We start from the raw sequence: 14,437 nt of genomic DNA, 5'->3' as shown, positions 1-14,437 counted from the left end.
ACCGTGGCCGGCCAATGGGCGCGGCGCGCGGAGCCCGGCCGGCCAATGGGCGCGGCCCTCGGCCCTGGGGGCGGGAGGTCCCGGGACGGGGCGGGGCGGGCTTGCTGGCCCCCTCCCCCAGTCTCCCGCGAGGCTGAGAAGGACATTGCAGCCCCCTTTGGTCGCCGCGGCGGTGATGGCGGCCTGGTCTGTCCCCCACCTGGGAGGTCCGAGGACCTAAGAACGGCCGTCCCCGCGAAGCTCTGGACGGCTGGGGCGCGGAGAGGAAAGGGCGGGAGCGCGGCGGGTCCACCTGGGCCCCCCAGTCCTCTGTCTGCCCCTGCGTTCCCGGGCCCTGCCGTCCCTTCCCCCACCTCTTGTCCTCCTGACCGCAGATCCTCGGCCCCTCCCCCCCAGTCCCGCTGCGGGGGTCCTGCTCCCCGCCTCCGGCCCCTGACTGGCTCTGCCCGCAGACCGGAGGCCCCTCTGCTTCACTAATTTATCCGGCGAATAAAGAGCCCTTCCCGCGCGCTCGCCGGCGCCACCCCACGCTGGTTGAGACCCCAGAGTCCGCAGCACAGCCGACATCCGCTGAAGCAGCCCCTTCTCTTTCCCCGGACCTCACACGACTGGGCGCTGCCGGGCGGTGGGCCGGGGTCACTGCGCCTACTTGGTTCCGACCTCAGCAAATGGCCGCACCGACCCGGCCCACTCCATGCTTTCCCCTCTCAGGCTCTCTCTTGAGATGCCGCGATCTCTTCCAGCAATGTCTCCAGGCTTTCCAACGAAATTCCTCTTTCCTTCTTGGAACTACTCTCCACCCGCGTTTCTTCTACTCAGCTCCGTTTTCTGAGCCCACATGCCTATCAGGCTGGGCCCTGGGTTCTGTGGAGGCTGACCCTGCACCCATGGCCCCAGTCGGTGGGGAGCTGATCAGCTGGACGCTGCTTCCGTGGGGTGCTCCTCATGGTGGCCTCTCCGCCTTTAAGGGTGTGTGTACATTCGAATATCCATTGCACCTTGGCTGAGGGCCTACATTGTGCCAGACCCTGGGCCAGGTGCTGGTGCAGGGTGGAGGCCGAAGGGTGGGCCCGTGGGTGGGTGGCTGTGCAGCCCCAGGGCCACATTGAGCTAGGTGGGTACTGGAGATCTGGCCACATGTAAGCCTCGTCTGGGCAGGATATGGGTGCTCTGAGGCATCCAGCCCCCCAGAGCTACCAAGAGAAAAGGGACTGTTGCAGCATAGTGGTTAAATTCTGCAAGCTGCGCTTGGACATCTGGGTTCCTGGGTTTGGATCCCTGGTGCGGACCTACACCACTCCTCAGCCATGCTGTGGCTGGGACCTACATATAACGTGGAGGAAGATTGGAAGATTGGCACAGATGTTAGCCTCAGGGCTTATCTTCCTCAGAGGGGGGAAAAAAAGTGAGCACCAAGCGTGTGTGTGGGCGGTTGGGTGGGGTTGCTTCCAAGAGAAGGGAGGTTATCTGAGCAGCTGGCCTGGCTGCTCAGCGGCAGACCCTATGACCCTTTACAGGGCCCCTGTTTGCTCTCTCTCTTCTCCAGCCTGTTTTTGTGTGTTTTGTGTCCACATCACCAAACTCTCTTATTGGTTCTAAGTTTTCATTTGATTTTCTTAGATTGTCTGATAGTTGTCTCCCTTCTCAAAGATACTGCCTAGTTTTTTTGTCCTTAGGTAATGAGGTGACAGCCCCTTATAGACATCTTCAGCAAGCACAGCAACTCAGTGAGAGTGAAGTCCCTAGAGTCAGAGTTCCGCTTCTACCTGGCTTAATTTCTTAACTTCTCAGTTCCCCATCTATAAAAGGAAATGATGAAAATAGGGGCGAGGTTCAGTAGGTTCTGGAATACATGTAAAGAGCTAGGGCTCAATAAACCATCATCATCATAGTATTATAGCTAATGTTAATTGACCAGTAACTATGCTCCAGGCATTGTGTTAAGTGCTTTATTTATCTCTCTAAATCCTCTCAAAGCTTCAGAGAAAGGTCCCCGTTTTGTAGGTTAGAGAGTTGAGGCACAGACCAGCTAAGAGAGTTTGTGTAGAGCAGGGATGTGCTTTGACAAAGCCCAGGCTCTTTAACCATCCTGCGGTTCTGTGATTATTGTGAATAAGAAGATGATGCATAAAAAGCACCTACAAGTCCCTGTATAACGCTAAGTGTCCCATATAGGATAGCTTTGATTAATTTTAGAGTTGTTTTTCACAAGATCCTTTTTTTGTGATCATGATAAAGTTCAGCTTTCAATGATGCATATCAAATTCTGTTATTTTTAAAAGTCTAGTCACCAGTCACGACCCTGAAATAAATGCAAAGCGTTGAGTGATTGCATTTAGAGTATGGTGTAGTACACATTTAGTCCATCAGAGAGGGTCATCACTTCTATCAGGACTTTAAAAAAAAGATGGCGGTGGCAGAGTAGGGGGTGCGGCTGCCAACTCTGAGCACTAGCCTGTACCGGAGAGGTCGTGGGGCGGGACCGGCCCGAAGCCACGTGGGAGGCCTCGCCCCCTTGGGGAGCCCCGCCTCTAGAGCCGAGGCGCCTGCGCCAGCCCCCTCAGGCCGGGCCGGTCTCACAGAGCACGCGCACTCTGCCGCATTCTGATTGGCGGATCCGCGTACCCCACCGCACTCTGATTGGTGGAGCCGCCTCAGGCTTTGGGTCTGGGGCTCATCGCTCAGCTCCTGAAGATCTGCACGCGCCTGGCGGGGGCGCAGGGTAGGGGTCCTACGGCGCCCGGCCTTTGTGCCTTGGCAAGGACGAGCGGGACGGCTCGGCTCCACCCGGGCGCTCCAGTCTAGGGGCTGGGGCAGCTCACGTCGCTCCTGCTTCCGCCGTACCCCTCTCCACGACTTCGGTCGGGCATGTTTTCCAGGGCCCAGGTGAGGCGGGTTCTGCAGTGGGTGCCCGGAAAGCAGCGACTCGGCGTCTACCGGTTCCTGCCCTTCTTTTTTGTCCTGGGAGGAACAATGGAGTGGATCATGATTAAAGTGCGCGTGGGCCAGGAGACCTTCTGTAAGTGGGGGTGCAGCAGCCTCCGTTTTATTTCAGGAAGGCACGAGGCGGCAAGGGACCCGTTTTCCTGGAGGATATTCTTAGGTTGCAGACCGTTCGTTCCACCCAGAGCGATGAGCTGCTTTTACCCTGGTCAGAAGGGCAAGTGCAGGTCATTCGTTGGGCCCTAGGGACCGGCTTGGGTCCTGCTGTAACGGGGGCGACAAAGGCACATTGGCGAACAACCTTGAGACTTTCCCTGCACGTTGAGGGGAGGGCACGTGATAATATGCCTGTGATATTATTTGGACATGAAGAACAGCCTCGTTCACAGTACCACAGAAGGGGGTGGGATCCTGAGGATTCATGGAAACTCCTGCTAACTGGCCAGTCCTCTCTGCACTCTTCAGTCCAAACCCTGGAGGGAGCTGGTCTGTCCGGCTTAGCTAATTACCACTGTCTTTACAGGGCAGAGTCCTTGGCACCAGGGCCCAGCACTGTGAAAAAATGCCTAGCATTGCTTTGCTGAACTAGTTCCTCTTCTGGAAAGACTTCTCCAATCCCTAGGCCCTTTCTGCTTTGTCCGTCTCCAGAAACACTGCATCACTTGAGAGTTGCTAACCCTCATTAAAAAAAAAAAAATTACATTACTGCTTTCTAAAGATATTCAGACCTTCTGTTCATCCATTCATCAATATTTAATGAGCACTGATGAGAGGACATGATGAACAAGGCAGAGGGTCCCCTACTCCAGAAGAGCTCTAATGGGAGAGACAGATGTAAACATTGTTTAAGTGTGATCAGTGCTGTGAGGGGAAAGTGGAGGGAGCATGGGAGTTTTGGGTGGGGCACCTCAATTGGACTAGATGGTGCAGGGAAGGCTTCCAGGAGGAGTTACCATGTCAGGTAGGACCTGAAGATTGAGTCAGTGTCAACCAGATGAGGGAAGGTGTGTGGAGTTGAAAGTGTCTCATGCCAGCGCTAACAGTAGACATGGAGACCTTGGTGTGAAAGTATGCTGTGTTTGAGGGACTGAAGCAAGTGAGCAGAGTAAGGGAGGAAGTGGTTAGAGGTGCTTGCAGGGCCACAAATGGACTGGAGAACAAAGAGTATGTCCCAAAGGATTGAAGGGTTTTAAGTGGCAGCAATTTTTTTTTAATATTGCCACCTGAGCTAACATCTGTTGCTAATCTTTTTCTTCTTCTCCCCAAAGCCCCCAGCACATAGTTGTATATTCTAGTTGTAGGTCCTTCTAATTGTGCTGTGTGGGATGCCACCTCAGCATGGCTTGATGAGCTATGGTAGGTCCGCACCCAGGATCTGAACTGGTGAAACCCCGGGCCACTGAAGCGGAGCGTCCGATCTTAACCACTCAGCCACGGGGCTGAGAATAGCTTCTTGTGGACAGGAGACTGTTAGGGACACTTAGGCTATGTGGTTGTCCAGGTTTGAGGTGGTGGCCTGGTCTAGAGTGGGGACAGAAGGGAGGCAAAGAAGTGGGTGGAGTTGAGAGACACCCCAGAGATAGTATTGGTAGGGCTTGGTGATTGGGTAGACTCAAGAGATGAGGAGTGGAAGCTTCTGTCAGGACCGCTGGGGCAGGGGGAACACAGGCAGGACAATCCTGAGCTTCATTTTCGATGTGCTGAGGTGGAGATGGTTATACAGATCTGAAGCTCCGGAGGCAGATCTGGGCCATAGATCTGGGTTTGTGGGTCGTTCACAAACAGATTGTGATGAACGTCAGAGTCAAACTCCAACATTTTCAGGATGACTGAGAGGGGCCAGAAAAGCCAGGAGGGAAACCAGAGGAGTCTGTTATCAAGGAAGACAGGAAGTTCAGGAGGTTTGACTGCGAATGGGAGGTAAGCTCCCTCTCCCAGACCAAGAGAGACTCGAAGAGAGGCAAATGAGAATCAGGAAAGAGTAGGTGGAGAGAGGCTGGAGATACCTTGGCCTCTGAGAAAGTGGGAGAGGATGGGATCAGAGTGGGGCGGTAGGAGTAGCCCTTGGAAGTTAGCTGGAAGAGTTCTTTACTGATGACTTTTTTCTGAAGAAAGAGTTCATGGCCATTTGGGAGTGGGTCAGGGTTATGGCTGAGGAAACAGGATCGTCAGGCTTCACAGCACACCCAGTTAGATGCAGCAGTTGGCCCCAGAGTGCAAAGCAAGCAGAATGAGGCAAGAAGGAAGGAAGTTGGATTAATCTGTAGTTGGCGTTTTGAAGGTGTGTCAAGAAGTTGATGTTGACAAAGAGGGAATTTCAGCTGGTTTGGGCAGGGGCCAAGGACCTGGGGAAGAAATTGGTAGAGGTCCAAGGACAGAAGGGCTAGAAAGATAGTAGAGATTGTGGTCAGAGCAGAATGAATGTATTACTTGAGGAACACTGCAAGTAGATGGCAGAAGTTGACTGGAGAAGTCAGGGAGGTGAAGGGGGCTGGGCTTCATCCCTGTGGGGAATGGTGTTGCCTAGGAAGATGGAGCCTGAGCTAGATGCTAGCATTTCCAGTGACTGAAAGGGAGTGATGGAGAGCAGGTGCCACTGCAGAGATGATGGCAAATGGCATAAGCCCCAAAGGAAGAGGGTAGAGAATCAGTAGTCTGGAAAAGCAGCAGCTGAGAACAAGGAAACTGACCTTACTTCCCCACCCTGAGTTCCTGGGTTTGGGAGAGGGAGCAGCAGAGAGCAGTAGGGCAAGAAGTGCCTTTCAGGGGCCAGGTTTCAGTTAAGAAGGATATTTCAGAGAGAACAGAAATCACGGGGGAAAAGGAAGTGAGGAAATTCTTACAACATTGCTAAGAGGCGTGCTGAGACATGATCCTGTCTGAAGACCTTGACTCTTACCCGCTACTGAAGTCCAGAGCTTCATTAATGTAGTCCTCACTGAACTCATTTTATTTATTTTTTTGCTGAGGAATATTTTCCCTGAGCTAACATCTGCTGCCAATCTTCCTTTTTTTGGTATGTGAACCGCCAGCACAGCATGGCCACTGACAGACAAGAGGTCTAGGTCCGTGCCCAGGAACTGAACCTGGGCTGCTGAAGTAGCGCGCACTGAACTTAAGCACTAGGCCACTGGGGCTGGCCCCATTTTGTTTTAAATTAAGTTTATTTTGGCATTGAGTTAAACATTAATGTTGAGATTCAGAAATAGGTGACAGACCTAGATTATTGGTTAAATTACACAGATGAGTATTTTTAATTCCTCGGTTTCTTAAAAGTCTAAGTAAAATTTTTGTTTGATACAGATGATGTCTACCGTAGAAAAGCCTCAGAAAGACAGTATCAGAGACGGCTGGAAGATGCACCAGAGACTGAACTTCAGCAATCAATAAAGTGAATATGAAATTTTACTACTGGTTTCAACTCCTTTAAAAATGTACTTTTCAGATCTGTTGTTCTTACACAGAACTGCCTTTACAAAGAATTTTTAGTTTTCCTGTCTCTGCTTGAATACTTCCCAAGTCACTGTTGGACAGCACTTGTGGGAAAACTGTTTCCTCCTAAAACACACCTACCCATTGAGTCTAGTCCATGAAATATTTCTTAAAAAATTCAAACATCAATCAGCATGCTTTTCAGTGCAGTCTGAATTGTGAAGTTCGTTGTTTTAGGCAACAAAAGATAATCTTATCTACTTTTTTTTTTGCAGAATTCAGATTTAATCATGGACATAAAAGCTTTCTACTGCAAGATCATTTAAACCAGGATATTTATACAGATTACATTTCTGCCAGCTACCAATCTGTAAACATTTTGCTAGGGTGGTGGGAATTCCTGACTGATCACACACTACTCATGTTAAGTGCTCTTGTGAACAGAAATAACCCCTTCCCTTGCCTGGGTCCACTAACATACAAGGGCTGGACCTCCATGAAGACTGGGGCGGGGAGGGGGTGCCGGCAACAGGCTTCACACCTGGCTATGGTGAAGATAAAGCTTTCATCTTGCTGCTAAAGATGAAGACACTGTTCCTTCCCTAAGAAATGAAACTTCACAGTGTAAAGCAACCATAGACTTCAGCTAAATCAGAAGCTCAGTCTATTGGGAGAGATTTTGCAATCTGACCAAGAGTAAGTTTGGGTCAGCTGATAGAAAAAGGGAAAGGCATCTTTCCATACTTAGATAACTACATCCAATATCTCCAAACGAGAAAATATCAGCATATTAAAGACTAAGTTTCAAAATGATTTTTAACTATTACTCATGAATAAAGAAGCAGATACTTAAAGACACAGGGTATCCTGAAGTTAATGATCTCCCTCTGCCACAAATCTCAATTTTTCTAGGCATTTTTTTCTAATATGTTAGTGCATTTATCTTAGAACCAATTCAATATAGCCACTGACTACTCAGATCTCATTAAAGCTCTACCTGCTCAGAGACGGCTTGAGTGTGAAGACCAGTGATGACCAACAGCACCTGGGAGAGAAAGGCTACGTCAACTAAAGAGTTCCTGGTGAATCTAACCTCACAGGCATCTTAGTGATGCTGCATAAGAAATTAAACTGTGGTATGATTCTCTCAATTATATGGCCTTATTCCATATGTTCTCCCCACCCCAAGTCTTAGAATGTTTGATTCATACAGAGAATTTAGTAATGTTTGATACATATAAAGAATATGCAACACACACACACCTTTTACAAAGAATAGTTGTAAATGCTAAGAAAACCATCAGCTAACTTGTGTGTGTGCTGTGGTTCCTTCCCTGGCCCCCCCTAGAAAGAATCACTAGCCTGAAATTTGTGTTAGCTCTCCCTAGTGTTCTTCTCCTTTTTGAAAATATATAAAGTGCGGATTTATTGAAGGACAACAAACCTTTGAAGATGACAGGACAATGTCTGACTTAAAGGCAAGTTAGTGTTATAGGAATTATTCTATTAAATTGATACTTTCAGAGCACATTAGTTTGGATGCTACAGAGTAAGAACTAATCTTTTTTTTTTTTTTTTGAGGAAGATTAGCCCTGAGCTAACATCTGCCACCAATCCTCCTCTTTTTGCTGAGGAAGACTGGCCTTGAGCTAACATCTGTGCCCATCTTCCTCTACTTTCTATGTGGGACTCCTGCCACAGCATGGCTTGACAAGTGGTGCATAGGTCTGCACCTGGGATCTGAACCAGCAACCCTGGGCCGCCGAAGCAGAACGTGCAAACTTAACTGCTGTGCCACCGGGCCAGCCCCAGAACTAATCTGTTTTAACCAAGGTGCAAGCTTTTCAACTTTGCTTGGAAAAAATTTTTAACCCTCCTGCTAAGGAATATGACTACCTTACTTATCAGATACTGCAATTATTTAAAGGAACTTAAAGTGAAAAGAACCATAATCTTATATGCTGATTATAGAACTGCAGTGCCCTCTAGTGTGAACTAAAAGGCAAAACAATTTCAAAAATCACAGCACTTATTCTAGAATGACCAAAATCTAATTTTGGTAGACATGCTAGAAGTCTACTTCCACTGTAGTGTTGGGGAAAGAACGCAGGCTTTATAGCTTCATTTGATCTTCTGAACTGAGAGGGCAAGTACCTATGTTAGGTGCACAGTAAATAATAAGCAAGGGCTGTCTTTGTTCATCTAGCAGTCCTAGTTTGAAAGTCTTGCCTATATCTCTGATGTTATCTTTTTTTTTGAGGAAGATTAGCCCTGAGCTAACTACTGCCAATCCTCCTCTTTTTGCTGAGGAAGACTGGCCCTGAGCTAACATCCATGCCCATCTTCCTCTACTTTATACATGGGATGCCTAGCACAGCATGGCTTTTGCCAAGAGGTACCATGTCCGCACCCGGGATCTGAAGTGGCGCACGCCAGGCCACCGAGAAGCGTAACGTCCGAACTCAACTGCTGTGCCACTGGGCTGGCCCCTCTGATGTTATCTTAATCACATTAATCTCTTTCTATTTTTGTAAATTTGAATTTTTCACAGAGTTAACTGCTTTTAAAAAAGTATACACTTGGACTCTGGCATTTTCCAAAAAACTTCTCTCCTAGTAAAGCAGTATTGGGTCTTAGTCTTCACACACGTGTACTAAATTTGGAATTTCTTGCCACACTTATGTGCAATCCACAAAACGTGAATAGCACATCTATTTTGGGCATAGAAATAGTTCTGTTAATGTGTTCAGTTCTGAACTTTCTGAGCTGACCTAGCATACTTCTAAACTAAAGAGGAACACAGTAATACTTAGCAGTATTTGCTCATAGTGGAATGTTTAACTATATATCAATGATCACTCAAAATATGCTCATGAGCACAGATGGCTGTACAGCCCTAAACTCTTAAGAGAACAGAACCACAGGGATTTGCAAAGTGATATTAGAGGAAAACAGTTGGTTGATTTTTACCAACACTTTCTATTAAAAGTGTGGTCATGGTTTAAGAGATTATAAGGATGTTAAAGACATACCTGGGCCACTTGTCTCTTCTGGCCACAAACAGCTGACTGTTTGAAATGGGTTACACTCCTTTATGACACAGGACATGCTTTCCTTACCTTCCGCCATCAGTAACTCTCCATTTTTAACTTCAACCTGCCTTTCTGCCCATACTGAGGACATGTTAGGAATTCCCTGACTGCCAGCTTGGCGTGGGGCATGCCAGACTGCAGTCTGACTACATTCGGCTTTGTTAATGCAGCCCGATCCCTCAGCCAGGGTCTGGACACTGACTTCTGCCTCCACCTGAGGAGCTCTCTTCCCTTCAATTGGCAGCCGTATCCCTGTCAGCATAAAATCAAGGCTTGCAGGAAATCTGCTTGGAACTAACATCTGACACAAGCTTTAACAGAACAACCAAACCTGGTTAATCCAAATCACTTTGCAAACTCCATTTTTATTTGGATTAAAAAGCTTTAGATGAACAAACATATGATACATACATGTTATAAGACTAGTTACCACTTAAACCTCTTTTGATACAGAAATTAGAATAAACCAAGTTTTAATCAGGTCTGAAAATGTTCAAGCTCAAAAGTCAACAACACCAATTTGGAGATTTTACACAAAGAAGCGTCCCCTCTCAATTCTTCCTCATAAGAAGAGAAGGGTGGGTTCAAAAACAAAGCAATTCAAGGCCTTTTAAATCAGTTGGCTGACATACTATTTTAAACCTATAGGTTTTTCTCCCACATAGACAAAATTCTTTTCCACGTGAACTGACATTTTGAAAACATTTAGGCCCTTATGCTTTCTAAGCCACATCACTACAGTTCATAAAACTCATGGAAAAAGATGTGTAGTTCACTTGTACCTTCTTAAGTCAGGACTTTTTGTTTACTTGCTTTTTTTTGGTTTTTCTTTCTTGGAAGATGGCTGACCTCAAATCTTATATCCTAAATATTGATTGATATTCTCCAGGTTAATATACAGAAAGACATGATTCTAAAATAAATACATAGTTTTTTTTTTTTTTTTTAAACTTAATTAGGGCCTGCCAAGTGGCCCCCTGGCCCGGCTCTGCACTGCCTTAGGGAAGCCCCTTGCTGGATCTATGGTTCCTACAGCACCTCCAAACCCTGGGAAGGAGCCTGGAGGAGGAGTGCTCTGGCTTCTAATGCCCCACATAGCCCACAGTGAAGAGTTTTTAGAGGCTTCCCAAAGAAGTCTCATCCAGACCTTAAAAAGGGAAATAAAATGGGTGCATGAAATAAATAAATAACTTAACCAAAATTAAATTTCAGGTTCTTTGGTGTAATTCAAGGATGTCTAGAAATAAAATAATCTGATTGTATTATACAGTTCATGATGATTCAATGGCCCAAATAACCAGGAAATGAAGTTTTCTTTATCTGATTCAGTTTGACAATAAGGTACTGACATACTACTGTAATACATTTTTTTAAAATTCAGAATTATTTAAAATACTTGATGCAAATTGAGATCCAGTGGTTGACTACAGGCAATTAAGTTACAAGGGCCTCCTGTATTTAACGTATCTGATACAAGAGACTTTTTTTCCGTTCTACACTCTTTTGTCCACATGATTTAGTAAGAATGGTAATTAAATACCTGGGTATTGATTCATTCCAGATTAAAAGAAAAAAGCATCCTCTGAGAGTCACTCTCTCAACTTGCAAACAGAAGTGGATGCTCCACCGCGATGGCAACCACCTTGTTGCAATAAAGCAGGTTTCAAAAATGCCAAGTGAAACGCTGTTCCGTGTTTGACGCTTTCCACTTATCTGAGCATCATACACTGCCCTCCAAATGATTATTCTAGGGTCATATGGAGAAACAGGGTCATCAAACCCAAGTGTTTGGGATCTGTAATAGTCTTTTTAGTGAGCATTTTTTAAAATTATGATTCCTTTCTCCTGAAATTCAAAAGCACAAGCTAAATTTAAAAAATACTTCAAAAAGTCTTAAATTTCTGGTTAAGAATTACAACTTTAACTTAGAAGAAAAAAATGCCACATCTGAAGAGGAAATAAAAAATACTAAAACATATTTGCATAGGCAGGCACTGTACCCTTTTATAATTATGCTTCTGACACAGCTCATATATTGTTATGCACTCCCCTCCCTATGTTGGGTTAGGTGTTATGTTTAAAAATAAATTACGTCCTTGCATACCTCAATGCTTTCTTCAAGATGAACTTCAATGTTTCCCAATGTAAGAGATTCAAAATTTTAAATCATCTAATATATAGGCATAAATTGTGAATTCATTATAAATAGATCAAAAGTACCCTCACACTTACCTGCCAAGACTAAATATAACTTAGGGTTGTGCACGTGTTCTGCAAAAATAACTGACACCATAGGTATCTAACTCAGCACAGAAAAAGTGATCTTTCCCTCCAGGTGTCCAGGAGATGTACTAGCTGCAGAAGGATGCACAGCACTGATTTCAGATTTCTGGAGCAAGCTTCTGAGTTAACAGAGCAATGTGCCATGTCTGCCAAACACCCATAACCTAAATAACAACCTTCACTTCACCTGTAAGAAACAGTTTTGCGAAAGTGGCTTAAGACATTCAGGCACATGAAACAGACACAAGAACACACCCCTCTCTGAGATGTAAACTAGGACCAACTTCACATTTCACTGTCAACTTAAACTCATCTGTAAACTCGTGTGTGTGTGTATATTTTTTTTCATTTTGTTTTTTCTTTTATAAAAAAAAAACCCCAAAAACAAAAAACAAAAACCCCAAGCCAAGACAAAACCTTTGATGGTTTCAGTTCCATGGCAACAAGTAAAAAGATAAAACTCCAAGTCTACATATACAACCAATTATGAAACTGGTTTTAAACGAAGGAAACATATGCAAAAAAATCTTTGTGTATTTGATAAAGTCAACTTAATATAACAAAAACAAATTGAAATAGCTTATTAAAAGTGTCCTTATATAAAAATGGCCTTGTGATGTACAGTAAAATGCAATAAAAATTATCATCCTTTGTTCCTCCCCCCACCCCCAGTAACTAAAATGGCTACTGTTCCACAAAACTCTTTATGCTTCTATAAAAGAAACGTAATTGATGCGATTAAAGGTTTTCTAGATTGTACGCTTGGCGAATGTTGAGGGTGTCTCGGAGCATCAAATCCCGAAGGCGCCAGAGGGCATCGGCCATAGTAGTGTGGGCCCCTTTACTTTTCAGCCAGTGAGAGGGTAGGCGGCTCTCCTGTTCTTTTGACAAATGGACATCACGTCTTCGAGCTGAAAATTGAAGTGCAGATGGAGAAATATAAACAGGAATTTTAAGGTAAGAAATTTTCCCTCAGTCCTAAGGTCTGATAGATTTATTAAAACATAAAACACTTATTATTTATTGAATATTATAAATTTTAACTCTACAGAATATTTCTAAGCAAATTTCTTATGCCATTTTATTAGGCATCTTGGTTTTTAGAAAACTACTTCACTTAGGCATGAAACCACCTAGCCACGGATGTCTCGTTGTTTCATGCTTTGTATTTTAGAAATTATCTAATTTATAATAATGACTTCACAAAAGAGCTGCACAATATAATTCTCTACTAGAATGGGAACACAAGAGTTGCACAAACACCTAAAAGATCTCATCATTAATATTTTGTTGTAGGCACTCCTGATATTTAATAATTGCGTCAATTTTAACAAAAACTCCTAAAAAGGGCCGGCCCCATGGCTGAGTGGTTAAGTTCACACGCTCCACTTCGGCGGCCCAGGGTTTTGCCAGTTTGGATCCTGGGTGCAGACCTAGCACTGTTCATCAAGCCATGCTGAGGTGGTGCCCCCATAGCAGAGCCAGAAGGACCTACAACTAGAATATACAACTATGCACTGGGGGGCTTTGGGGAGAAGAAGGAAAAAAAAAAAAAGATTGGCAACAGATGTTAGCTCAGATGCCAGTCTTAAAAAAAGGTAAATGTGAAGAAAGGGAAAGCATACCTACTACCCTTAAAAGAAATTAAATTATCAAATTTGGTTTCTAAATGAAGAATGAGTAGAAACTTCCAAATTTCTTTCCAGAAACTAGGCAAGTTATTTCGGTATGTACTGAAAATACATTAAGTCTAGTGAACTAAATGAATAACTTGATAAGTTAACAGAAATATGATTTCCAATATTTTCCTTTTTTTCAAAATTGAGGTGAAATTACCCAAATGCATCTGTGCTAATGCCCAACTGCCTGAAAAATAATTGAACAAATTCAGAATATACTTAAAAAAGATGGCAGTGATGTTTATGACAAAACTAAGCTCTGAAATTCAACAAAAAACCATTTTCAATGTGTGACGTGAACAAAGAAGCTCCTAACCCTTCTATTAAATGTATGATTTATCTTACTTATGTAAGAAAAATGGATATCTATCCTATAATAAATATGCCAATAGCAGTGAGTGGACTTTGAGGAACTGTGGATTTCTCAAAGGCTTATTGAGAAGGACTCTTCTTACCTGCCAGGGTCTGGTCCCACTTGCTAATGCTGTTGGACTCAGCACTGAGTCCTTCAATGTATTTCAGGTAGGCCTCTGAGTGGAGAAGCCGTTGCGTCTTCGGTGGGGGAGCCACAAACATGGGTGTTGTTGGCTGCTGTATGACAGGGGGGCCTGGTGGATGTGGGCCAGGATATGGAGGTGGTGCCTGTTGCCCTGGAGGCCCCAAAACTCCTACCTGAAAGAGCACAGACCCCATGGTGAGGGAAAAGAAATACTCAGCACATGCTGAGAAAGAGTATAACTTGAATTCTGTCGAGTCCTAGAAAATCCAACTGGAAGGCTCACCTGCTGTCCATATGGACTTCCACCTGGTGCTGGAGTCCCTACCATAGGGGCCACTCCTTGGTTCATCACACCTATAATTCAGAATGCAATGGTAAAATTAGAGGTTCTGGGTTGAGATAACTGAAAAACTACTGTCTGATAAGAAATGATGCCATATAATGCAAACCTATGGCTCTCTGCCCTTGAGTCTTTGTGGATAGGAACCCTAAGCACACAAAACAAGATG

At 44.9% G+C, this 14,437-nt stretch overlaps 2 protein-coding genes across 37 annotated transcripts in view; one reads left to right on the top strand and one right to left on the bottom strand.

Moving 5' to 3' along the window:
• Window positions 1–2,557: 2,557 nt before the first annotated feature.
• On the top strand, window positions 2,558–7,526 carry UQCC5 (ubiquinol-cytochrome c reductase complex assembly factor 5). 2 transcript variants are annotated; one of them, XM_005600575.4, is made up of 3 exons: window positions 2,558–3,019; window positions 6,247–6,334; window positions 6,651–7,526. In XM_005600575.4, the coding sequence occupies exons 1-3, from the start codon at window positions 2,869–2,871 to the stop codon at window positions 6,661–6,663; spliced, it is 252 nt and encodes an 83-aa protein (XP_005600632.1). In that variant the 5' UTR covers window positions 2,558–2,868; the 3' UTR covers window positions 6,664–7,526. The 2 variants fall into 2 exon arrangements, 1 of the variants encoding a protein (XP_005600632.1); XR_011426870.1 differs by having other exon boundaries at window positions 2,746–2,886; window positions 6,651–6,699.
• Window positions 7,527–9,812: 2,286 nt separating this feature from the next.
• Window positions 9,813–14,437, bottom strand: part of PBRM1 (polybromo 1) — a 122,261-nt gene continuing 117,636 nt past the window's right edge. For all 35 annotated transcript variants that reach the window (XM_005600572.4, XM_070237428.1, XM_070237416.1 and 32 more), the window contains 3 exons: window positions 14,212–14,282; window positions 13,885–14,101; window positions 9,813–12,661 (listed from right to left, as the gene is read on the bottom strand). In XM_005600572.4, the coding sequence (XP_005600629.1) occupies window positions 12,489–12,661; window positions 13,885–14,101; window positions 14,212–14,282 (461 nt within the window). In that variant the 3' untranslated portion in view covers window positions 9,813–12,488. The remainder of the gene's footprint in view (window positions 12,662–13,884; window positions 14,102–14,211; window positions 14,283–14,437) is intronic.

Source organism: Equus caballus, chromosome 16 (assembly GCF_041296265.1).
Source record: "Equus caballus isolate H_3958 breed thoroughbred chromosome 16, TB-T2T, whole genome shotgun sequence".
Lineage (NCBI taxonomy): Eukaryota > Metazoa > Chordata > Mammalia > Perissodactyla > Equidae > Equus > Equus caballus.
The sequence above is the reverse complement of the archived record's forward strand: the minus strand, read 5'-3'. Positions and strand labels throughout refer to the sequence as shown.

What these genes read in the sequence shown, in the direction of transcription:
- UQCC5 (XM_005600575.4), top strand. Translation starts at nt 2,869, where the DNA reads ATGTTTTCCAGGGCCCAGGTGAGGCGGGTTCTGCAGTGGGTGCCCGGA. An exon ending in CGTGGGCCAGGAGACCTTCT is followed by an intron (nt 3,020 to 6,246) that starts GTAAGTGGGGGT and finishes TGTTTGATACAG; the next exon opens with ATGATGTCTACCGTAGAAAA.